Source organism: Saccopteryx bilineata, chromosome 2, assembly GCF_036850765.1.
Source record: "Saccopteryx bilineata isolate mSacBil1 chromosome 2, mSacBil1_pri_phased_curated, whole genome shotgun sequence".
NCBI lineage: Eukaryota > Metazoa > Chordata > Mammalia > Chiroptera > Emballonuridae > Saccopteryx > Saccopteryx bilineata.
Genome location: NC_089491.1, coordinates 266,794,321 through 266,821,978, shown reverse-complemented (window position 1 = coordinate 266,821,978; position 27,658 = coordinate 266,794,321). Strand labels below are relative to the sequence as shown.

Sequence of the window (27,658 nt, the reverse complement as noted above, 5' to 3'; positions counted from 1 at the left end):
ATAGTGAGACAGACTCTCACATGCGCCCCAACTGGGATCCACCCAGCAACCCCATCTGGGGCCAACGGTCAAATCAACTGAGCTATTTTTAGTGCCTGAGGCCAACACTTAGACCAACTGAGCTATCCTCAGTGCCCAAGGCCAACACTCAAACCAACTGAATCACTGCCTGTGGGAGGGGGAGAGGAAGGAGAAGGAGAGAGACAGGGAAGGCAAAGAAGGTCATTTCCTTCTGTAAATAGGAAACATTCATAAATTAGCATACAAAGGAAAACCCCAAACCCACCGACTACTGTCCTGGGCCATTCATACTAAAAAAAAAGTCAGGTCAACACCATGCCAATATTGAGATGATGGGAAAATCAATATTTCCTAAATAATCAAATCAAGTAAAGTTATTATCTTGAACATTTGTTTTAAATTTTACCCAATTATGTTCAAAGAGATGAGATACCAATCCAATGACCCCTCGGTTTTGATCACACATTGTGCAATACAATTGATGCTCTTCGTGTAGTCATCACAGATGGTTACTAGACCACAAACCAGATGTAACGCAAAGAACATACTTGGACTGGGTTCTGTTGAGGATGCATTCCTTCCAGACTCGATGGACCATGTGATTGTGGAGCTTTGGAGGAATCTTCCCCGATCTCTTTGGACTGTGCATAGCTATCATCCCCCCGTCCTGGGAACCTAAGTGACTGACAGCACTCTGTGGGCCTCCACTCTCACCTGGAAGAGACAGGTAGGAATGTCATTTTCCTGCAAAGGTCTTCTAGTTCATAGACTGCTGGCTTATTTAACATAAAAATTTTAATTGCTGAAACTCATATTCATGTAGCTTTGCCCTTAACCCCTTACAATAACAATATAGCTATGAGTATAATTTGTGTCAGTATAATCTTTTTGGGGGAGACAGGGGGAGAATTTGTATAATTCTTTGTGTTCTCCCTAAAATAGTTAATCACAGCAATCCTTACACATGCACAATCCTCACAGGCATGCCCATTCAGGGCACTCCTACTGCTCCATGGGTACTACAGATAACTTATACAGAATAGTTCATACATCATAATATCAAAAGTATAAACATGCAAGGACTGTTTTGAATTTTAATTCCCAATGCAGTAAATAAATTTCAAGGTACAGTGAAACAGTAGAGGGAGCTTTATGCTTGTTTAGCAAAATGGTTGTATAACAGCTGTACCCAGTGCCCTAGGTAGGAGAAAAAACTTAATGGCACAAAGCTCTGAATAAGGTCAAATTTCAAATTTGTGCATGGAACTATGTGTCCTTATGCCTGATACTATTCCTGAAAACTCAGTACTAAAACACTGAAAGAGGCTGTCTTGACATTTTATATCCTAGGCTTACACGCTCACTGGTTTCTAACTTCACTATGTTTCTCCAACTACAGCTGGCATGTAATCCATTTATTTCTATTATGCCCATTATGACTGCTACTAACAGTGGTCATTGGTTATGTCCTGAGCATTTTACAACTTCTATCTCATACAAAACAAACACTGAAGTCAATTTCCAGTATAAAATTTCAATTACATTCATCTATTTGATTGCATAAATTTATTGTGGGTTTTACTCTGAATAGAAATATGATGCAAACCATCTTGACTGAAATAATCAATTTTAAGAACTCTGAAAAACTTCCCTCTCATCTGAAAAATAAAGAAGCAATCTATATCACAAACTATATATAATATTCTTGGTATCAATGCAACAAAACCATTATGAGTGGAATGGTTAGGCTCAGCTATGTTGGGTTTTTGTTTTGTTTTGTTTTGTTTTTAAGAAAGAAATCAACCCAAAGTGTTTACACTCTAAGAAACTGAAGCTTTCTTGTTCTTCAGAAAAGTAATGCTATATTACAAATGAGATAAATTAAATGAGACAAGAAATATGGTCTTTCATTGCTACCTTTTACCTTAAACCAGGGGTCCCCAAACTTTTTACACAGAGGACCAGTTCACTGTCCCTCAGACCGTTGGAGGGCCGCCACATACAGTGCTCCTCTCACTGACCACCAATGAAAGAGGTGCCCCTTCCGGAAGTGCGGTGGGGGTGCAGATAAATGGCCTCAGGGGGCTGCATGCGGCCCACGGGCTGTAGTTTGGGGACACCTGCCTTAAACGTTCCCTGACTTGGTTCATGGAGCCAATTCACTTCAATTTTATAGTAGACTTTCAAATGCCTACTCTAAAACCAATCAAAATGAAAAAACAAATAGCAGAGGTTGGTAACATAGTACTTCACCTCCAATACCTTACAATATAGCAAAAGAGATCACATGCCCATGGTATTAAAGGGAGTAATTTATGACCAATACAGGAAAGAGTAGGGAAAACAAGCCCCAGAGTCTATTTTTGATTCCAGTTGAGTTAATGCTGCTTAGTAGCTTTTCATGATTTAGCTAAAATGTGGGTGATAGCTTATATGGAATTAAACAAGACTGTACTCCATGCTGTTAAATGTATGTTGAATGTTATTTCTTATAATTGTCTCTATAAACAGAAGGGTTAAAGCTGCTGTGCCTATCCATGAGTGATTTCACCAAAACTAGTGGCCCTCTTAGGTCCCCTGCTACTCTAGGCCACCCTTGGCCATTTTAGGGGGCACTTTGTCCTATATATAGAAAAACATGGCAATGCTCATGTTAGTCAACTGCAGAATGACAAGGCTGAGCAGGACTCTTTCCAATGGAGCATTAGGAGTTCTCAGCTATAATTCAACAGCTTATCATGGTATAAAACTTTGGACAAATTTACTTTACAACAAAGAATCCAGTAGCTTTGAGTCTGTTTGTTTCCTTATTTTAGGTAGGGTTTATATACCTAGGGCGTAGCATAATGACATACAGAGTTAGAAGGAAGGAATTGGGAGGTCTACTACTATGATATCCACACTGAAACCCACCATCAGCAAAACTTCTTGGTTTTGAGTTATGAAATTTAGAGCTCTGAACTGATCCATTAGAGGACAAGGCATTACACATACAGCAGGCCTTCAATTGTAAGTTGAATACAAATCCTCACTAAATACCGGGCAAAATAAACAAATAAATACAGATGACAATGTACATAATTCAACTGTTAAAAAATACAGAACTGTATAAGAAATGTTACTAAAACTTTTCAATATACTTACAGTTCTAGTCTTCTTTAATAAATCTTCTTTACAATAATTATAAAAGACTAAAAAAGTAATTTTCTTTTTCAGTTTAGTTTTAATAACAATTGGTTGAATAATTTCACAAGGAATCATCCAAATTCTCTGCTCTACCTTGTTAGACTGTGTGTATATTTTTCCCACCTTAGCAACTACATGAGCCCTAAACACAGAGGTTACGTGTTGTCCACTTCTGTGTCCCCCACATGGTACCTGAGTAATTCCTTCCAGATAACATAATGTGTGCTAACCTGGAGTGTCAGGCACTGGTTTCAGTTTTTACACTTCTATTTGTATATTATATAATTGTTTACACAACACTGTCAAGAACAATACCTAATACATGTAACAACCTTATAAAGGATGTAGCAGTTAACAGAGAAGGAAACTGAGGTTCGGAACAAGTATGAGAATTAAATAACATCACTCACCTACTAAAGGCGATATAAACGTTTTAAAATTAGGTGTGTTCAATCACAAAGTCTATACTTTTCCCAACATATTGTTTAACCATGAACACTTAGTAAATGCTCACCATGTGCCAAGCACTATGCTAGAAACTGAAATATCTCTTATCTAATCCTCATGAAAATTACCACATTAGTGTGTATCATGCTTGAGTGTTTTCAGAGTTTAGCAGCCAAGACTTCATTCACTCTGATGTCCCTGCCAAGATGGCCCACGTTAAGTGCCTATAAACAATCTCATTTCAGCTCAAGTATGAGAAATATCTTTTCCTTAGTGACTAGATTTCCAATTAAAGTCAACTACCACAAAATTTAATATGAAATATATTACTCAACAAGAAGGCAAAATCCTTCCAATTTAAACAATTTCTGAATTTTATCATGAAGAAAAACTGTTTAATTCTAAAATTATTCACATTTTGATATTTATCATTAACGTAGAAAGATTACTGATAAGTCAAAAGCATTTACTCATAGCTCCTGGATGCTAGCCTAACTTTATAACCGAAGAGGAAAAGAGCTATCCAAGACAAGTCCCTGGGTGGCAATGGCAGACTGAGCAAACGTTTCAGTCATTCTCTGAGTTAGTGTCTTCCATTGGTGCAAAATTAAAAGCAGCCAACATCTTGTATCCTGATCATATGTACACACATGCATCCACATTTGTATAAAGGGACAGATGTATGTGTAGAACATAAGAGAAACAACTAAATCATTTAATTGGAGTAAAGACTAAAATTCTGAAGCACATAAATTGTTTGTTTACATTTTCCTTTTCCATTTTGTACAGTTCCCACCAAGAATTTCTCAGGGTGAGTTTCCCCCTGCCCCTTTCTGGGATCTCCCCCACCCAGGACATTGCTGGTGTGGACTCACCAATGACAGCCTGTTCTGGAGAGGTGGGGGGGGTCAGAGGCATTCCACAGTTACTTGGGTCCTTCACACTACCAAGTCCCTGCTGCCCAACTGTAATATGGCCTCCAGCATTGGCAACACTCTGAGGAACTGGGATGTCATTCTGAGAGATCAAAACAAAAGCTGAAGGATAAACCATCCGAACACCACCTATAAGGAAAGAGCAAGGAGAAAATCAGGCCTGAGAAAGAGTTCACGCTAGACTGTCAACTTGACTATTCCAGTAGTCAGAGTCAAAGCTCTCTAGTGAAAATGAGATACTCATGAAGTGCTGAAAAACGTGATATTTTCACTCTTCTATAAATTAATAGCTGTTTAACCATGTGTTCCAACATTACAATAATAGCATTTGGAATACAGGGACCATTGGTGCTGCAGGCAAGATAACTACTCAGCATATACCACTGTGTCGAGAGAATTTTAAAAAATGGGAAAATTATAGGGATTATTTTTGATGAATCTGAGTGATTATCTTTTTAAATTAAGGAAAATAAAGAGAGTATAAAGTTCTTCAGGCAAAATATTTTCTCTTACCAACAATGACTTCAACTGCCACGGGGAAATCATCATCATACCCCAACTCCTCTTCTTTCGACTCTTCTCTCTTCTTCAGCACCATTGGGTAGAAGTACTGCCACTCCTCCATCAGCTTGCGGGTGGCAGGGTCAGACATCTTGTATGCCTGGCCTGTCAGCGTGCCATTCAATCCATATGGACTTACCAGGACTGGGGCAGAAAGGAGACTCGTTATAGATCACAGTAGTAATCCCTACCTAAGTGAATTGCAACGTACGTGGTAATTTTAGGTTAAAGTACAGCATCACTTTATGGACATTGCTCTTTATTTCCTATCTCCTTTCGAAGTGTAATTTTTTTAAAGTTTCTCATTTTACTATTTCTTATTTATATACCTCTCAAATCGATTTTTGAAGAAAATGGAATGGGGAAGATTTAATACTATCAGACAGCTATATCAACATAATGTATATAACTATGTATATATTAAAGCTTATATCCATCTGTTTGATAATAGCTTATACAATGTAAATACTGACTCTTCCATAACAGTAGAAAACCATTTAATACATACAACCCCAAAGTTTGCCAAGAGCTTAAACACTCTTCGTATGGTTCCTGAGACTTCCTAAATTTGGGGTAATTTAAAAATAATGTATAAATAAAACTAGTAATAGCAGAAAAGTCCTAATTTATCAATTCTAAAATATTGCTTAGTTATAATTTCAGTTATGATTGTTTTTATCAACAGACTTATAGATGAAATAACTCTAAATAAAATTGACTTTACAAAAGGACTCAAAATCCTTCTATTTTTCTCTGTCAGTATTTGACCTTGATGTCATTTTCACTAAACTAGACACAAAAATGTAGTTAACAGAGAATTGTGTGTAGTCCACACAGCTTTAAGCCTCAGGGTGAGTATTTCAACCTTCCAAATAACACTTTTCTGGGGATAAAGGTCACTTTTTCTTACTCCTAATTTTTAAAAACCTCCACATAGTTATTAAATGGGTTGTTCTTTTTTTTATGGTTTTATTTTGTAACAGCTGGATAATATATCACCACATCAATCAAGACAGAGCTGTAGACATCACATATTTATTTCTGGGTGCCTTTCTGCTGTTCCTCACTGATTCAAAGGGATAAAATTAGTGACTGCAACCTCCACAATTAATCACAGGCAATTTTCGCACATTAACTCTTCTAGGAAGTTCCCACTCCAATATAGCTGTGCTCACTACAGTTGTCTGTAGCCCAGCACCTGTCCTGAGAATGCACCTCCGACACTGGCCATGGGAAACAAGCAGGACAATGCCTCACAAAAGTCCCCTATGAGTTGCCATAGTAACAAACCAGTAAGATTTAAAATAACTGGCCCATAGGGACCTGGTGTTCCTAAAAGTATCTTTACCAACTTAGACTAGTTACCTTCCGTTATGACTAGTTATTCCTTTTGTTATCATAAATAAATTTTGAGTGATCAAGTCTAGAATGAAGTCAGATGGTCCTCGGTACCCTCACAGTCAAGGAAACAGTATTTAAATAATTCTGACAACCCATAATATGCACCTCCTGTACAACTCTCAAGTGTACATTTTTGAGAACTGGGTGTTTTTTTTTATAGTAGTTCATACACAAAACACCACCCCAAACTACAGAATAATAAAGAACATAGCTTAATGTGTGTTGCAAGTGGGAGGTGGGGGGGGGGGGGGAGTAGGTAATAATTAGGACACAGTTAAATGAGGATTCAATGTTCTTTTTTTACCTTAAAAAAAAGGCTTAATTATCTTTGGGGCAAGAAACAGATGCTTTCATCAAATTAAATCAGAATCATCTGTAGAAAACCAAAAGGCAATCATAAATAATATGGAGGAAAAACATTCATGACAGGCTGTTACATCAATAAAAACGCTCCAGTCATGTCTGTTAAAATATGTTTTTAAAATTACACTATGTGTTATATTAAGACTATTTTAATCAGACATTTCTACTAATGATAAATTAGACTGAACTATAAAAATATTTTCCATTTGGTTCAATCTAATACTGAAATATTTAGAAGTTATTCACAGAAAAATTTGAATTCCAAAGAGAAAACCAAAGATCCATAGAATATACAATTAGAGAAAACAAACATGGAATTATTTTAGTGATATTTAGGTGATAAGCTGAGAATTAATAAAAATATGAGTATGTTAAATTACAATCAAATGCCGACAGTCAATGTGTTCTATAATTAAAAGAAAAATAATAAAGTTAATAACATCCCCGAAGAAACTATACACTATACAACTATAGAAGTTTGTTTTGGGTTGAAATTTCAAATACTAAATCTAATAGTAATTATCTGCAAGTTATTACATTCTTGAAACCATGGAACAAACAAAACAATAAAAACCTTTAATTTATAAGATTTGTCGATTACTCATTGGATTATATTTTCCAAATACTTATTGATTTTCTTTCATTCTGAAGGAAATTCTCTACATTTTATTTCTCAATACAACTTCACATAAGACCATGTTGTATATGTGATAAACTTTCAGGAAAACAAACAAAAAACCCTACCAAGCTATAATTAATTGTGAAATATTGGTCTTTCTTCTTGAGAAATTGACCCTTACACTTACCTTTAAAATGTCCATTTAAGATAACATCTCATTCTACAAAACCTTACTGGGCAAGGTAGCTATCCACTGAATAGGGGCAAGGGTGGAGAGCGAGGGCAACACCATTCACTTACCTTGAAATGGTGCAGGAGAAGACTGAGCCATGTGTATATGCTCCTCATTGATCAAATAAATTGGCTGGTGTTGGGCAATCTCCACACTTGTGCATACATTACTTTCCCCGTGCAGAAAGAATGTGAAAGCACAGGACAAATGCTCGCTAAAAAAGAAACAATGCGAAACTCAGCTCTATATTGTGATAAAAAATGGACGCCAGACACAGGAACTACAGATGGGATACAGCTTAACTTTATCAACCATCCAGCAATGCTTGCCTCTGATGATATTAACAGCATAAATTTCCAGTTGATTGTGGACAAGTAATATAACAATAACGTGTTGGCAAACTAAATTAAAGCTGTCAGATAAATCTGAAAAATTAGTTATGCAGCATTGTGAAATTCTGAAAGCTATTGTGCAGAAAGCTTTCTGTTTCATTTGCATAAAGTCTCCTATGCTGACTTACAAAACACCTAAGAACAGAAAAAGAATGGCATTTTCCTACCTTCTCATATACTGAACAGGCTTTTAACTGATTCTAGGGACAATGACAAAATAGTTTTGCTTAGGTTTGGTATGACATAACAATAACATCAAATTTACAAGCTTCCAACATTACAGTGAGGTTGAAATGTCTGATGTTAAAACAGCAATTAGAGACACTGCTGTATATAAATTCCCACTATACAACTGCTACAATGATACAAGTATCTAAATTAGCTGGTAATCTATTATATTTATTTTCACAATTTACTTCTGATCACAAAACCTCATTAGAGCATTCAACACATCCCATTTTTCACACAATTAGCTAAAAATTGACAAAAATTGTGTGTCTTGGAGAAAAAGAATTTCAAAATTATTATAGTGGTACATTATTTCAAAGTTGTTAACCTGGCCCTGAGCCAGCCATACAACTCCACTTCTCAATACAGCTCATAAGAACACATGCTGATGAGTCAAATCACTGTAAGCCAGGCAACCACCATTTAAAAAATCATCTCCACTTTTCTTGGAGGGAAAGGGCAGTGTAGACAGAGATGTATTGTAGAATTAGGACCTGAAACCTATATGACAATATTAACCAGTGTTACCCCAAATAAATTCAATTGAAGAAATTTAAAATAAAAAATGTCCAAGATTTGCTTCTTTTCAAAAGTTCTTTAAAATATTATAAAGTGTATTTTGACTACTACTCAAAACATTAAATTTTGTTAAAGTAAAAACTGTAAAGCTTTTAAGGAAAAATGAAACAAAAATGATAAAAACATCTGCTCTATCATACAGCAAAGCATATATTCTTCCTTGACAAGTACATTAAGATAACCTGAGAAAGCATTATTTCACTAGAATGGAAGTTTCATCAATAGGAAACACCTAGTCTTAGCATATGGGTTTTTAGCACAATATAGTAAACTTACAACAGTAACTACAATTTTGTAAGAATTGTTAAAAATTTAAACATCCCCTTGATACTGTAATTTTTAAGTTCCAAGTTCACAATGAGAAAACAATGCATATCAGGTATAAAACAGTATCACCAATAATAATGAACTATCCTTTATTTATAAAAATAATGCTAGAAGCATATAATCTTAAATAAACAATATTACACCTGGCAAATAGGATCAAAATATAAGTTGCTGATTGCAGGCTGGTTAATTTTCCATTTGTATATTTCAGTGTAGGGGTTTGAGCTGACTTACCCTATTCGTGCCTACTATCCCATGTAGTCAACAGCATATTTATAAAGCAACTAACTGGTTAGAGTGACAGATACTGAGGGCAGCACAGAATGTGTTCTATTTTTCACTAATTCCCAACTGTACATAAGAACAAATATGTAACCAATATTTATCTATCAACTAGTAAAAGCAAAGAGAGGTGCAAGGAGCCTGAAGTGATACTGAATTAAAACATGGTTCTTGCCCTCGGAGAGCATATAACCTAATAATAAAAGAGCGATATGAACACATATCAATAAAATAAAGCCAGGCATATACAGAAAACAGAAGAAAAACAGAATGCTATAGGAAGGCTAAGGTGTACTAATCTATTTATTTTGGAAGATCCAAATGCTTCAAGAAGAACCAGTAAAAATAGAGTTTCAGTCACACAGAGAAAAGAAAAGGCCAGAGAGAAAGCATGAAGCGAGGAGTCATGTAGGTAGGAGCAGAATACAGTTTGGAAATTCTAAAAGGAAGAATGGTGTGATATGATGGCAAAGGAGTCTGAAAAAGAAGTCAGAGGTCACCCTTTTGAGACAACAAAGAGACTTGTATGTGAAAAAATAACAAGGAGCCAATTTATGGTTTGGTTTTAAAAAGTCAGCTAAATCTAAAGAATCCTGGTGAAAATTTCAATACAGTATTCATTTGAATTTGCTATGTCCCAAAATACACAGAGAAACCCAAATGAAAAAGGTAGGAATTGAATCAGTGACCCATTGTTTATATTGATAACTTTAATTAAAAACAAGATGTTTTAAAACAAAATTTTTTTTTAACTAAAACATAAGAAAAACAGGAAGTTATAGTTGAAATATAACAGAGATCACCAATAATGGCATAATATTTGGTAAGTTACTTCACCTTTCTGATTCCAGTTTCCTTATGTAGAATCAGCTGCTGGCACAAACCACAGGCCCTGGTGCTGATTCAGGAGGTCTAGGGTGGGCCTCGCAAATCTGCTTTCATATCAAGGTCCCAAATGCTGCTGCTGCTGCTCCTAATCTAAGGGCCATACCTTGACAACCACTGAATCTGACTGTGAAGAAATCCCCTCCCAGCTAGCAAATTCTTTTTTTCTAAGATTATGTGATGCCAGAGGGCAAGGCTGACAGTACTGTGACTAGAATAGGACTCTCCTTTGACCTAGCAATACAATTTCTAAGACTTCATTCCACAGGAAATAACTATTGTACACTCACTGATTACAGCATTGCTTATAATAGTTAAACAGTCAAAATGTCGATCAGTAAAGGACTAGTTAACTAAACTATGATATATCTCTACAAAGAAAATGACCATACTTTTATGGAAAAAATCCCCAATATAAACTCATAAAAAAAAAAAGAGGAAAAAACAGCACAAAAGAGTGTGAATATTATAGTCCTATTTGTATAAAAATGGGAAAGGGGGAAAATATATGCATACAAAATTTGCTTACATTGGCATAAAATTTCTCTGAAATGATATACCTTAAAAACCTAATAATCTTGATTGTCCTTGGGGAATAAAAGGGCAAGACTGGTGGAGAAAGAGAGAATTACAGGAGTCTAACACTTTTTGAATGTGGTGCCCTATGTCACACAGAACACACTGGAGGTAAGAGCTAAAGGAAGCCCCCACCCTCCTGTCCTGTGCTTGCTGGCCCAGCTAGAGGAACGCACTAGAAGAATCTGTGCTGTTTCATCTTGTCATATTTGGCTCTTAGTTGAAGCCTGCTGAGACCATCTTTGATTATGATTCTGTTATTCAACATACAGCTATTTCACCAGCATACCATCAATATCTGTATCCATGTCACTGTTTAAAATGGTGAAAGAGACTACACTGAGGAACAGAATCTTGTTCATCTTATCTGGTAATTCCCAAGTTACAAATTCACTCATTTACTACTATCTCTTGTCTACAAAGAATAATCACAAAGATTGTCAAACGTCTTGATAAAATGCAGATATATAACTGTCATATTTCTCTGATCTACAAATCTGCCTGACTAAAGGTAAAATTCAGGTAGTCTAATCTGAAAGCCACCCCACCCCTCATTTAACAGATGAGAAATCAGGGCTAAAAGTCTGGTCTGCCATTGCCAGTCTTAGAGGCACAACTGGAACTAGGCTTAAAATGTAATGTTTTTTCTCTAGTTAGCTTGCTATAAATAAGGATATTAATTATTACCCCTACCACCTTATACTTCATATAAGTAAAATGAGATTGCATTTTTGAATGGCTATTAAAAACAAAGAGTTCTACAAATACAATTACAGCTATGTTGTTAAACAGTGTTATTAGAAAGTTAGGAGGGAAACGCTATTACAAACTCTATATCTGTTCCTATTTCTTCTCACCCAATACCGTTTTTATCTAAACCTCTAATCCGTCAACTCCATCTCTTTCATACAATTTCATCATTTGAAAATTAAGATATGAAGATGATAAAGCTCAATGCCTTCCTAATTCAAGGGGAAGGCAGGGTGCGCCCAAAGTTACACAAGCAATTCAGAGCACAGTTGGAATGAGAATTCAGGCCCCCTTCTTAACACAGTGCTCAGAGTACATTCATGGCGTTCTACCTCAGGTCAACGTTCCATTAACTCCTACAGAATACACGTACTCATGAACAAGATCACATATGTAACTTAAACCAGTCCTTGCATCACTTCTGCTAACACCCTACTGGTAGAGACTAGAAGGTACTATCAAATGAATATACAGAACCCAAAACACTGTAATTTCACTCAATCAAACTAAAACTGATGGCTCACCCCTAGTCTCCCAGGGCACTACGCCTGACAAGTATTCCAAGCCTTCTCAACTCCGTTTATTCTCCACTTTTTACTCAGTAACCCAGGACCGATTCAGATCATTCTTTATTTAACCTATTCACCTAAAACATGTCTGCAGCTGAATCTGCCTCACCCTTGCCCAGAGTGCTAGAGGACTGCTATTTGCCTTGCTCTGAAACAACACTCCCACACCATTCTCTTCCTCTCCTGAGAAGTCTTTCTGTCTCTCTACTGGCTCCAGGCTTGCAACCTTGAAATTCCTTCTGTTGATCATGTTACCCCTTTAGGGGTATTGTCGTATCTTTCTCCCTGTACTAATATCAAATAGTCGACATGAAGTAAAATGATTAGTATAATACAGTATTAATGTTAATATTAAATTCTCTATAACGTGTTATAAAAAATACGGTACTAGATAGAAAATAATGATGAGTGCTATTTTAGAAAGAGAAGGGTCAGAGACGAGCTTATCTGAAAAAAGGGGACACATTTAAAGTAAGGCTTGAATCTTTTTTCTTTTTTTTTTTGTATTTTTCTGAAGCTGGAAACTGGGAGGCAGTCAGACAGACTCCCGCATGTGCCTGACCGGGATCCATTCGGCACGCCCACCAGGGGGCGATGCTCTGCCCATCTGGGGGGTCGCTCTGTTGCGACCAGAGCCAGTCTAGCGCCTGAAGCAAAGGCCATGGAGCCATCCTCAGCACCCAGACCAACTCTGCTCCAATGGAGCCTTGGCTGCTGGAGGAGGAGAGACAGAGAGGAAGGAGAGGGGGAGGGGCAGAGAAGCAGATGGGCGCTTCTCCTGTGTGCCCTGGCCGGGAATCAAACCTGGACTTCTGCACGCCAGGCCGATGCTCTACCACTGAGCCAACCGGCCAGGGCCAAGGCTTGGATCTTTAGAAAGAGAAAAGTAGTAAAAGCCATTCCACAAAAAGAACATTACGTATATGTGCAAAAGTATGAGTTAAAGAGTTTGCAATTTTGAAGGAAGTTTTTTTAAAACAGGCCTGTCTGACTGGTGGTGGCACAGTGGATAGAGCATCGACCTGGGATGCCAAAGTCCCAGATTCGAAAGCCCAAGGTCGCTAGCTTGAGCACAGGCTTACCAGCTTGATCGTGGGGTCATTGGCTTGAGCGTGGAATCACCAACATGATCCTAAGGTCGCGCTGGCTTGAGCAAGGGGTAACTGGCTTGGCCTGAGTGCCCTCCCATCAAGGCACATATGAGAAGTAATCAATGAACAACTAAAATGATGCAACTATGAATTGATGCTTCTCATCTCTCTCCCTTCCTGTCTGTCTGTCTGGGTCTCAGAGAAAAACAAAAACAAAAACAAAAAATGGGCCTGACCAGGCGGTGGCGCAGTGGATAGAGCGTCAGACTGGGATGCAGAGGACCCAGGTTCGAGACCCCAAGGTCACCAGCTTGAGCTCATCTGGTTTGAGCAAAAGCTCACTAGCTTGGACCCCAGGTCACTGGCTCAAGCAAGGGGTTACTCTGTCTGCGGAAAGCCCGCAGTCAAGGCACATATGAGAAAGCAATCAATGAACAACTAAGGTGTCACAACAAAAAACTAATGATTGAGGCCCTGGCCGGTTGGCTCAGCGGTAGAGCGTCGGCCTGGCGTGCGGGGGACCCGGGTTCGATTCCTGGCCAGGGCACATAGGAGAAGCGCCCATCTGCTTCTCCACCCCCCCCTCCTTCCTCTCTGTCTCTCTCTTCCCCTCCCGCAGCCAAGGCTCCACTGGAGCAAAGATGGCCCGGGCGCTGGGGATGGCTCTGTGGCCTCTGCCCCAGGCGCTAGAGTGGCTCTGGTCGCGGCAGAGCGATGCCCCAGAGGGGCAGAGCATCACCCCCTGGTGGGCAGAGCATCGCCCCTGGTGGGCGTGCCGGGTGGATAGGTCGGGTGCATGCAGGAGTCTGTCTATCTCTCCCCGTTTCCAGCTTCAGAAAAATACAACAAACAAACAAACAAAAAAAACCCTAATGATTGATGCTTCTCATCTCTCTCCGTTCCTGTCTGTCCTATCTATCCCTCTCTCTCTCTCTCTCTGTCTCTGTAAAAAACAAAAAACAAAAACAAAAAATGGGCTTATGTCTAGAAGTTATTTACAAGATTGTCATTTTAAGTGTCCTATACAAACACTACTGATGAGATAAAGAATCACTGTAGCAATTTAAAGTTTGTTTGTTGTTTTTTTTTAAATTTATTCGTTTTAGAAAGGAGAGAGAGAGGGAGGGAGAGGAGAGAAAGACAGAGAGAGAGAAGGGGGGAGGAGCAGGAAGTATCAACTCCCATATGTGCCTTGACCAGGCAAGCCCAGGGTTTCGAACCGGCGACCTCAGTATTTCCAGGTTGACGCTTTATCTACTGCGCCACCACAGGTCAGGCTCACTGTAGCAATTTATTAAACTGTTTTCAAAATACGAAACTAATTCTTATTTTAAGTATCATATATAACATGACTTACGAAGCTCATTAAAGTTTAAAATTTTTTTGTTTCCCCTTTTCCCTCCCTTTTTCTCTGCCCTTCTCCCTCTCCTTCCCCCTCCCCTTTCCCTCACCTCCTCTCCCTCCTCACTCTCCCTCTGGGTATTTTATTATATCACCTATGCTACAAGTACACCTCAAAACATTTCACCTGATATTTCTAACACTTTATTCCAAGATTCAAAGACCTATTTCTTTCCAAACTGAACTAAGGAAGAACCCACCAAAATATTTTGTTTCTAAGGATCTCCTGAGCAATGTCACTTTGTGAGCAGTCAAAACAACTGACTCCCACCTCACCTTGGAGCTTTCTAGACATCATGGTTTTAGGCCACATATTTCCATTTCTCTAAACTAGGACTGATGAGGACTATATAGAGATACACCCTGTATTATGAGAAAGCCCTTCTGCTGTGCAGGGCCAGAGAGCTAAGCACAGCATCTTGCAATCAGCGCAGGAAGAAGGCTGAGAAGGACATGCTCAATGCTGTGCCAGCACACAAGCGTGCCGTCAGCTGCTCCCGCAGCTTCCCCGGCCAGTCTGACTCCAGGCTGGACACTTCTTCCCACGCGTGCCCTGTTGCTTCACAAACTACAGGCAAGCTCCGGCTGCTCTTTTGTCTAGATAAACTACCCCTGCCCTCCATCTAACTCCTACTCATCTTTTCCAAGAGATTATCTTTATAAAGTCTCAGAAGCAGCTAAACGCTCTCATACTTCTCTAGGTATGTCTCAGTCAAAGCACTTCAGTATTCATAAGTTTTATGTCTAGTCCATCTGACTAAATTTTGTGAAGACTGAAACCATTTTTTATCTATCATTTTCAACCCCAGGACTTAGTATGTACTATGGGCAGGTACTGCATTCATACTTAGTAAGTTTGTGATCCTTCACAGCTTCCCTCTAAGATGTTCTGGGTACTATGCTGGGAGACTGGGAAATAAGCCTGGAACCCTAAGTCACAAGCCACAGAAGAGCACGAGCACAAAGCTACAATATTCCACCCAGAAATATACTAGGGGACACCTATCCCTGGTCTTGAGAATTTCTGATAGTCTTGCTAATAGCTCTTCCGGAGGGATCCTGCTGAGAGCACAATGCTGACAGCCATGGAGTATAACACAGCGTCACTTTCTTTGGACCCAAAGTAATTTACATTCTCTGAACAAGAAAGGAGAATAGCACAGAATAAATAAGGACTACACATAAAGATTGGAAGGATACTCTCTTCAGTAAATGCCATTAAGGAATTCTGTGCCTTTATTCTATTACACACCGTAAGTAGTATGGTTAAATCAATCTTCCTAAAACACAATGGCAATCAAAATCTATACTACTCAATCCTACATCATAGTTCCCTGCTGTCCAGAGGGGAAAAAAAATCAAAACCAGGTCTTCCTTACTCTGGTGTAACTTCCCTGTACAAACTCTCAGTGATGGCCAGTCTGGAGTGGCTAGCACAGGAGTGGCCAACAGTTTTTGTCCCCAGGCCAGATTAGAAAGAAAACATTTTCACAGGCCAAAATATTAAAATTTAAAAATGTTAAATACAAAAATGATTCATTTACGTAAACAAAATTTTATTATGTAATTTGTTTATGAATAAATGTGAGTGAAAAACATTTTAATATACAATATTATTTTAATAAAAATATAATTACATACCGTATAAATATCCAAACTACCGCAATCAATTGAAACAATATTTAATTAACAGAATGAGCTTAAAGGGGTTATATCGCAAATAAAACTATTATTTTGTTTTACAAACAGCCTGGACACGTTTTCAGTTATCAACTGCAGCTATTGTCTGTGCTACAATGCCACTTGATTCAGCACACTTGACCAGAAAAATAACGAAGTGTTTGACCTTGGGTGCGCACTGGCAAACTCCGCCAAAAGAATGTGAGTTTCACATCGCCGCTAAACGTCAAACAGTTCATATCGAGTACAGAGGAGTACAAACATTGTAAATCTTTATAATGGATTTTTTTTTTAAATAAAGAAGTATTGCAAATTTATTTGACCAATTATTGGAAGTTAACCCTAGATTAGTCACACACGGGGAGTTCTTTTCCGCGCATCACTATCTTCTTAAATATCTCAATTTCCAATAATCAAAGATGCTTCCGCTTCTGAGTAGCTGAGATTTTAAAGTAGCGGGGAATATTAAAAATTTAATCACAGGCCGCATAAACTCATTACGTGGGCCGCATGTGACCGGCGGGCCCTATGTTGGCCATGCCTGGGCTAGCACATCGTACATATCCCACCTATGTTCCTGTCACCCCACATAGCTTTCCACTCCTTCATTCACTCTCCTCAAACCCCATCTTTTCAAGTGCAGTGTCACGTCTACTTTCTCCATGAGAGCCTTTTCATTTAGCTCTTCCCAAAGAGACCTATTTCTTCTCTACTACCAAGAGCCCTTACTACTTCCTTGGCAGCCATAATATCGGAACTCCTTTAATCAACGAATATTTACTTAGCACATCTCTATCTTGTGCCAGACACTGCTAGATTTAGGGATATGGAAATAAACAAGACCAGAATCAGTCCTGGAGCATTTACAGTTTCCTAAGCAAAGTACTTAAAAACTTGAAAAGAAACAAAAGTACGGACATGGAACTCTGACACTCACTAACATGCCCAGCAAGATCCCAAAGAATTTAAATGGGATAAAAACGTAAAGATAGAGAAATTCTGGTAGTATCCCTGAGTCAAAATTTCTGTACTTTAATATTAAACCTTTTTAAAACGTCATATATATTTTATATTGGTTTGTACCCTGTGCAATCTTAAAGAATTATTAGTTGGTAAGGAATGACATGAACCTACTGAATAAGGGGAGGTCTGAAGTTTTTCTATTATTTTTAAAATATCCTATGATCCATCTTATTGTCATACTTGGCTAAAATTCTATATTCTCAGAGATCCAATAAACAAAACTATATTACAATAAAGAAAGAAATGTGGTTTTGTTCAATCTTTCCGTCATCTCTTGCTACATTAATTCACACATCTAATGCTTCTATAACACAATTTTTTTCCTTCATAGAAAAAAATACAACTGTCAAAACTGGCAATCATTTATTTTGATGATTTTCTCCACCAAAATTTAAGTTTCCTAAGAAGAACCATGTGTGTCCCACTGGCCTCTGTATCCCCAAGAACAATTCAAGCCACACAAAACTTAACAGTGACTGAATCGGTGAATGTAGTTTTTAGCCACAACCAAAGATCAAATTTCTGTTCTTTAGAAAGTTCTATCACTTGGAGAACAAGAATAGTTGGTGTGTGCAGTGCATATTTTTAAAGTGGGAAGAAGCTTAATTATTAATAAGAAGTAGTATGCAATATCCAGTGAAAGAAAAAGAAGGCAACTTTTTAAACTGTTTACTTAGGAAACAGGGATTGGTGTGGGTTGCACCTGTGCAGTTGGGAAAGAACTTGCAGAAATACAACCCACGAACGACTAGTATTCCACATCATTTTATTCCCTTACAATATTCTAAATCTTTTTAAAAGGGAGATTTTTTTTTTTACTTATGTCGAGTTTTCAGAATGCAATGCGCTTTAAAAATGCATTATGAATATTAAACTTTTCATGGTGTTTTGATAAATTCACAACATAGAACACATTTAGATAATTTTATCTAAATGCTTTGTGTTATAAACTTAGTATCTTAAAGTTTTCCAAGTTGTCATGAAGCAAATCTCTGTCAATGAGCAGTCTCCTTCTCTCTCTAGGTCCTGTTTGGGAATATTCTGCTAATGCTACTTTATCATTTCCTTTCCTTAAAAATAGACTGTTTGCTTTGGCAGCAGTCAGACTGTGTGGAGAGCCTTTGCTCACTAGCATACTTTCCTTTCTCATGTTGGACTGGCGGTCACTTTCTCTTTTTTTAAGAGAGTGGCAGCACAACATTCAAACAATAAGAACTGATTAGATTATTTCATGAAACTCTGAAATGTTTTCATTATTCCACATATCTTCCCTTCAAATTATGTTAATTACAAAGGCAATGAAAATGTCCAGGAAAGTTAATGATACATGTTTTTTAAAATAAAAGACAGTACTTAGAACTGTTAAATTAGCATTACCATTCTATGAATCATCACCCTTCTGAGAAGAAAATGGTACTAATTACATTGTTACAATACAAAACTGCCTCAGTGATCAATTTTCCTCCATACATACATGTATTACACACACATGGAACTAAATAAGCAAGCTGGATGACTGCTTTCTACCTCTCCATCCTCCAAGCCGCGTTGTTCTTGGGCAGTGTATTTGGCACTGGGGTGGCGCATTAATCCTCCCTGTCACAAAGGGACCAGTGCTCGCACTGCAGTGGTAACAGAACGGCAGCACATCTTGCACTAATGGAACAGTGCCCTGGTGGCCTGGAGCCCTCTCTGTTTCTGCCTGGGTGCCTCACTACTTGAAGCCAGAGACAGTGCAGAGGCTATGACCAGTGTGTCCTTGATCCAAAGGCTAGAGGAATGTGAGGGTTCCCATCCTGATGGGACAAACCATGTCAGATAATTTTTAAGATGCCAAAAGAGACACAGGAGCTCCTCTATTCAGTGATGTGCGCTTGAAAATCGTAAGCCAACATACACAAAATTTAAGGAGGTTTTTGAAAGTCATTTTGTTAAAATCTCTCTTGAGGTTACTAAACTAGGCCAGATTATTTAGTCAGTCTCTGAACAGCCCTTTGAAAATTCAATGGGAATGAACCTGGTAGAGAATACAGATTCAAGTGATATTTATATTAGGTAACTCATAATTACCAAAGTCATTTTATTGGTCACTTCAAGACATGCTTGGGTTCCTTTTTCTTCTTAAGTACAGTGGTACCTTGAGATACGAATTAAATTCGTTCTGTAACCGAGCTCATAAGTCAGTCAACTCATAGTATTAAAAAATCCTTTCATCCTTTTTTTTCTTGTTGTTACTTTAAAAGACAGTAACAAAGTGGGGAGTAGAGAAATGGGGGGGGGGCGGTAATGGAGAACCACATAAAATTTTCTACCACTTTTCTCATGAAAACTACTAAGGCATTATATATTCCTAAGAAACAAAAATAATGAACTGACACCAAAATAGCTAAGACTTGATATATCTTTTTGCCTCTCTGACTGAAAGTACAAACTAGTTCCTCCATTGCTCCTTACTGCTAAAATACAATGCTATTATCATCCCAGATTACAGAATATATTTGTGCAGTCCATCTTTATACCATAAATGTTTGCTTCCACTTCACAAACACCCAGCCACTATGACAGATTTCTGAGGAGGAGCCTAAGTACAGACAGGGTGGAGTCTTTGCCAGCTTGAAAGAAACAGGGACAGACCTCTGACATCTGCCTGGACTCCCACACCCAGCTCACAGTGGGAGAAACGACCACCCAAAATGTGGAGAGTAGAGGGGAATTCCAATATGCTGCCACTCATCAATCAGGTGAACAATAGCAAGTAAGACTTCACCGATGTGGTCAAACAATGGCCAAAAAGAAAAAGAAAAAAAAAAAGGGAAACCTGTTAAACTGGGTGCTAGGTCTGTAGCATTTGCTGTGATAATGCTATTTCTCCATGCGCCACGACTGCACTTTCCATCACAAATGAGTATCAAAGCCTTACAATTTTTCCTGTCTCATTGTATTTATTACATATAAACTACCTTAAAAACTTCTAGAATGAGATGAGGCAGGAAAAGGAGAGGAGGGTACATACTGAGATGTTCTTTCTCTTTCTCTCTCATACCCCAATTCTATTTAAGGGGCTGATAGTGTTATGGTGTTATTTTATGCTATGTATTTAATGGGAGCTGAGATATAAACAGTACAACAGCAGACAATTATTTTATGACCCTATTCCCCGTAGAGGTTCTAGTCATATTTTTAAAAGACACTGCCTACAACAAACAAGCAGGAAAAGGTCTACATTTTTATATTGCTCCCTTTCAGAGTTAGCAGCTGACACTCAGTGTGGCTTGGCAAGTTCTTTAAAGGCTTCCCACCATTTGGCATTGCCCTAGAAGAGAGCAGAGCCTTTTATATTCAGCACTGTTGCAAAATGTCTCACTCACCAGTACTCAAAAGAGGTCACAGTTTTCCCAGCAAAAGGAAAATAAAATTGGAGCTGACACTTATTCGGCAGAATGCTGTTATCAGCAAGTATTTATCTTCCGTACTCGTTCCAGGCCACGGGCCTACAGCAAGAGCTAGGTTTTATTTTTCTTTAAACACACAGTGTATGTAGCCTTTAATCCACAGCACTGTTTATGATCCCAACAACACTCTTATCCCTAATATTAAAAAAAATAAATCTTATGGCTGGAACCAACAGAAAAATAAACATAAAATACTTCTAAATTTTTCTTATGGTCTACTTAAAATTATGAAGTCAGGGTAACTACATACTATATTTTTCACTCCATGAGACATACTTCCCCCCCCCCAAAAATGGAGAAGAAAATGCCCATGCGTCTTATGGAGCGAAAAATATGATATTTTATTAAATATTTTAACACATCATTTGGTTCAGAATATTTTTTTTCTTATTTTCCTCCTTAAAACCATAGGTGTGTCTATGGTCAGGAACGAAAAACACAGTACATGATTTGCAATATGTTTTATACAAATTCTAAATAGAATTAACTTTGATTCTTAAATGTTAAAAGCAATTTCTCTTAAGGAAGTAAGATTCAACTAAGAAGCTATAAAAGAAAAAGATATTGGAACTAAGAGAGTCATTAGGTACTGTGAATCTGAAGGGTATTTATTCACTATAAGGATGGCATCAGCATCTCATTAAAGGGACAATCAGAAAACACGAGGTCTTTCAGGTGATGGAGCAGCGAAAAAGTTGGTACCCGCTCTTCAAACTATTCTAATGTATAGTAGTTAGGTAGATATTTATTTAATGACAGTAATGTATAATCAGCATCTGGTCACTACCAAAAAAATATTAATGCTTAAAATTATGGATGTTCAATTTTTTTTGAGAGCACCAATTTGCAGGACAAGGGTTAGTGATTAAAAGATTCTGAACGAGAATCTTCTCTCATTATCAAGAATCAGTAGCTTAGGCCACTTTTAGTTCATTTGCTCATTCAACAAATGTGTCAGCACAACCCTAAATGCCATGTACACCAGTGAAGAAGGCCCACAGTCTTAAGTCTCACAGACCTTACGTTCTGCGGGGGCAGTAAGACAATTTAAAAGTTTTCTAAAAAGATGACTACAGGGGAAAAAACTATAAAGAAAACAAAACAAGATGATGTATTTGAGAGTGGCAGTGAAGGAAAGTGAAGCAAAGAGGTGACACTTTAGGTGGGAAGTAAGAGGAGAGAAGTCAGTCCCCTCTCCCCCATGAGACCTAAGAGGAAGGGGTTTAGGAAGAGCCCATGTACAAAGGCCAGAAGTATAGAAACAAGCTTAATGTGCTTGAGGAACAGAATAGCCACTATGTTTGAAGTTTATAAATAGGAAGGAGACAGGTACAAAATGATGTCAAAGAGGTGAGCAGGGCTTAGATCATGTAAGTATTTCAACAGTGGGATGGGTCTTGAATTTTATTCTATATACAATGATAAACCCTGCAAGACTTTAAGCAAAAGAATTGTCAAGGTCTCATATTTTGAAAAGTTCACTTGAGTTACTCTCTACATAACTTGTTATGAAGGTGTTAAGCAGGGAGAACAGCTCAAGCGGTATCTGGCAGCCCAAGTGAGAGAAAAACATGGCTTGGAGTGGGTCCGTGGCAGTGGAGACAGAGGGAGCATGGATTTGAGAGGAATTTTAGAAACAGAGCGGACAAATCATACAAGTACAGACATTATGAAGGAAGTTGAATACATCAGTAAGGAAAGAGGTAAGGGTGAGATGCCACATTTTAGAGATGCTTGCTTATACTGTAAATTGTATTTAAAGCCAAGGGGGTAAGTGAGAGCACCTAGGTCTAAGTTTGAGAGACTGCAGATAGAGAAAAGTAATACAACTGAACCTCTGCTTTGATATTTTGAGGTTCTTTTAATGGGGGGGGGAGGTATGCTACTATTTTTCAGTAAGCCAGTATGCGAAGCATATCTTTTAATATATCTCTTAACAACAGGTAAAAACAAAAAAGTTGCGGTTTTGATTAATTTTTGAGACAGAAGCCTGCCCCCACTGCAACTTCTCTCTCTTCCATTTGGAGTTTAATAAATTTAACTAAACCACACCCATTTGTAGCTTCTCCTTTTAGAACTATATTTTTAAAAAGTAGAATTCACTAAGTTTAATAACAAAATACACTGAACACAAATGAAGTTATACTATTTGAATTAAATTATCATCTGAATCAATACCAGTTTTTCTAATTAGTAATCACACCTATGAATCTGATTAATATCACAATCTGAACAATAAATGAAGCACTCACACATCTATTTCACATTAAATTCAGAGATTTCCACTTAAAACAATTTCCCTCTCACAGTGCTAATAAAGGTGAAGAGAAATGTAAGCGGCATTTCTCCGGATGAGGCTGGGCCATTCACTTACGAGAGAGACTCTCCCAGATCTACCACCTCCTCACCAAATGACTCTGGCAAAGTTGTAGTTATGAATTTTAAATATTTATCAGGACTAGAAACTACCCAAACTCCATCAACAGAATAGATAAATTGGAAGTAGTCACACAATAGATTGCTGCTGTACAGTGATCAGAATAATGATCTACAACTACACACAACCACCTGACCACCATGAACAATGCTGAATGAGAAAAGACAGAGACAATAGAGGCTATACTGTATGACATTTATACCAAATGCAAAAACAAATTCAATTAAACTGTCAGACACAGACTATTGCTTACGCTTCAGAGGGGACGGGCAGAAAGGAGACAGAGGGAGTTTTTTGGGTACTGATTTCTATTTCTTGATCTGAGCACAGGTTATATAAATGTGCTCAACTGGGGAAAACTCATTGAGCTATATATACTTACAATATATGTGTAATAAATGCAAATGGAATTAGCTTAAAATTCAACCATAGCTTGTGTAAGTTTTGGACTTTCCAAAGAACTAGAGAGGATTTTAACTGATATCATGAGGCATCTAAATATAACTGGCAAAAGAAGCTATGGCAATCATCAGAGGCCACCATAGAATTAGATGCAGAATGTGCACAACATTAGTGTCCGGGAGTGGATGGTAATTAGAATCCCCACGGGGGGGGGGGGGGCTGCTTTTCAAACCAGACAAGCCCATCTCCCCTAAAGAGCCCTGGCCTAGCGAGGAGCCACAGTTACTGATGAGCATTAGCCCTGTATATCAGATAGGCTGCGAAGAAAATGTTAAAAATCACCAGTTAAGAACAAGGAAGCTAACGAGCTACTCTGCTCTAGCACTAAGCTAGTCAGAGCATGCTTCAAGTGTTTGATTTAATTCTGTATGACACACTTAAAAGGATATTAAGTGAACTGGAACACGTTCAAAAGAGAACAGTGAAAGAACTTAAAACCACCTAATATGACAACATGGAAGCGTAGATATTTAACCAAGAGATGAGACAACTTAGGGAAGAGGTTAAACTATCTTTGGTGCACAAGCTACATTCAATTTTACACTGTGCCATGAAATCTATTTTGCTTAGCATGGTATTTTACAATCCTTGTTGGAATAGTACATGCTGTTCTCCTTGTGGTAAATATCAATTGCACACAATGGTCAAAATGTAGCTATATACTTACTGGTCAATACATCATGGTACACCACAATAATGTACACCAGGTGCACAGAACTCAGGTACAACAGTCAAGCAGCACTAATGTACATAAGCACTGCAGAAAAACAGATTTCAATTCAATATAACATAAAGACTTTCTAACAGAGTTGTTTAAAAAAAAATAGGCTTACATGAAAGGTGATTTATCTGCTATCCCTGGAGATGTGTTAGGGAAATTCAAGTGTATTGAAAGGGGTGAGGGACAGGATGACCTTTAAGGTGCCTTCAATTCTGAGATTCTAATGATTCTGAATCTCAATTCTCAGATAAACTGTGTCTATTTTAAAATACCCCATACATAATGATTACTCAGAAGCAAACAGAATCCTGAAAGGCAAAGTACAACAAATTCTAAGGGAAAGACATACTGACACAGGGTAAAGACAAGTAGTGTCTTTTTTTTCTTTTTTGTTTTTGTATTTTTCCGAAGCTGGAAACGAGGAGGCAGCCAGACAGACTCCTGCATGCGCCCAACCGGGATCCACCCGGCATGCCCACCAGGGGGTGATGCTCTGCCCATCTTGGGGCGTCGCTCTGCCGCAATCAGAGCCATTCTAGCGCCTGAGGCTGAGGCCACAGAGCCATCCTCAGTGCCCAGGCAAACTCTGCTCCAGTGGAGCCTTGGCTGCGGGAGGGGAAGAGAGAGACAGAAAGGAAGGAGAAGAGGAGGGATGGAGAAGCAGATGGGCGCTTCTCCTATGTGCCCTGGCCGGAATCGTTCCTGGGACTACTGCACGCCAGGCCGACGCTCTACCCCTGAGCCAACTGGCCAGGGCTGACAAGTAGTATCTTAAAAACATCATTCTGAAACTTGAAATGTGTATTGCTTGTAAAGCTTCAAATATGCGAATTCTTAAATCATCAATCCAATGAGCCAAAACTTTTCTGCTATCCCTTTATGACCAGGATTACTATTTGAAAGCACAACTTATATGAATACCTATTTATAAAAGCAGCAAGTAACAGAGGTGAACAAACATAAATGTATTCAGCCTGGAAAGAAGACATGAGGCTGACAACCTTCAAGAGCAGCATCCTGTCAGACTGAAGGTATCAGTCTGTGAGTTGGTATGAGAAAAATTGATATTGTTTGAGTAGAAAGTTATAAAAGAAGAAAATTGTCCCCGAGTATGGTGCCATTACACTAGTTACTCACAAGAACTGAAATCTCAAATTCTTTTGAGGATAAAGAGCTGTAATTACCGACTGCTAGCTGATGTTCATCTTGAACGATGTACTCACAGACTGTAAACTTTTAGATTCCTTATTCAGTAACACTGAGTGCCTGGGGTCATCCCTGACTGGTAGAGTTTCTAGAAATGTTCCTTCTCTAGAGATATACTGTCAGCTACCCTGGAAGAACTACTATCCAAGCTCAGTGGATGGTTCTATCCCATTTAATCATTCCACATGGAATACCCTCTACATCAATTAAGCATACAATACAGTGCAGTATATAAAACCACAATAAGCATGCAGAAAAACAGAATTAAAGCCATAAAAATGCAGTAATTTATTCTACCCAATGCACTTGCAATTCTTCCACTTTCAGTCAAGATCACAGTACAGTTTAATAGTCTGGTTCAGGGACCAATTAATCCTTTTATATTTAAATCAATCACTGATTCCTCCCCGAATGGAATAATTTAGCTTCTACAAGCTGCCTCCATTTGATGTCTTTGGGGAGAGAGCACAGTTAACCCTATATGGCATATTAATCATGCTTGATAATAGCAAAAGAAGTGTATTATCAGAGAAATCACATACCGAAAGTAGGGCATGCTCTACAACATGTTAGCATAATCTAGTATATGTCATCATTTTCTTAATTAAAACAGGCACATTAACCTGGAGCCAAAAGCGTCCCCTTCATCTCACTTTTCACAGTATGTGAGCATGCACGTACATATACGTTGATTATGTAAAAATATGTGTCCAGGAATAAAACTGTTCTACACAACTCCTCTCCACACTACCGATTCCTCTTCCCCATCCCAACCGAGAGCAGAATGACTTGATGATGCTCAAACAGCGGGAAAGGCGGACAGTAACAGAAGAGCATGTATTTTATTCAAACTGGCATGTGTTTGGCACCTTGCCACAAAGCTGTGTACTTTTCCTTGAATACTTTGAAGCCTAATTAATAGAGTTAATTCAATGCAACAATGATGTGTCTTCTAAAGATTTTTACCACTGCTTATAAAGCAGGTGTCCATGTTTTAAGAATATTTTCTTTAAACAAATGTGTCAAGAAACCATTAAAAGTCCATGTGACTAAGAATGACAACATTGTGCTAAATGCTACCTCTTACTTTGACCCACATCAAGAGAAAGATCTTATCCACCACAGAAAAAGTCAACTTTGTATTCTAGTGGCCATACTATAGATTACAAATGATTTAGCTTCAGAAATTTCAAAGCAAGTATCAGCACTTTTCAAATGGTCCATGAGTAAGCGTTTTCAAAAAAATTTTAACCGATTAACTTTGGGTGTAGATCCAGTGCTGAGAAAAGCGGAGTCTGTATCTTGGCATAACACACAGATGCATTGCTGACTCAGGACTCCGCCAGGTCAGACAAGTGCAAAGGGAGGGAAGCCCATGGTGAATGTTAGCTCTGCTCTCTTCACACTGACACAGAGAAATCTGACGGTAAACGTTTAAGATCAGCTCTGTGATATGTAGTGGGAAGTGTTTTAAAAGGCCACACTATAGGCAGTAATCCAAACTCAGAAGAGCATACAGCATCTAAAGACAGAAGTTCAAAAGCCTGACTACATTAACTGTCCCACGGAAGGTATATTTCTCAGGGTGTGTGAACTGTGACACCTTTGAGAATTTGGTTGACAATTATGACCTACAGTTAATCATCAGGTGGGAAATATTTAGTGTCATTCCTCTCTAATCCCCAGAATAGTCACATCAAAGAGACATCTGGAAAGAACACAAGTCTTTGTCTTCTTTTTAATTCAAAGAACAGAACACTACTTAACATTAAACAAGAAAACGAAAGCTCATCATCAAAAACCGTTGTCCCTATAATATGAAGTCACACCAG

At 38.2% G+C, this 27,658-nt stretch overlaps 1 protein-coding gene across 2 annotated transcripts in view; it reads right to left on the bottom strand.

The window, feature by feature from the left end:
- MED13L (mediator complex subunit 13L) overlaps positions 1–27,658 on the bottom strand; it is a 280,583-nt gene that overhangs the window by 46,652 nt on the left and 206,273 nt on the right. For both annotated transcript variants that reach the window (XM_066260496.1, XM_066260495.1), the window contains exons 5-8: positions 7,834–7,979; positions 5,103–5,294; positions 4,530–4,718; positions 570–735 (exon numbers count right to left, since the gene is read on the bottom strand). In XM_066260496.1, coding sequence (XP_066116593.1) covers positions 570–735; positions 4,530–4,718; positions 5,103–5,294; positions 7,834–7,979 — 693 coding nt within the window. The remainder of the gene's footprint in view (positions 1–569; positions 736–4,529; positions 4,719–5,102; positions 5,295–7,833; positions 7,980–27,658) is intronic.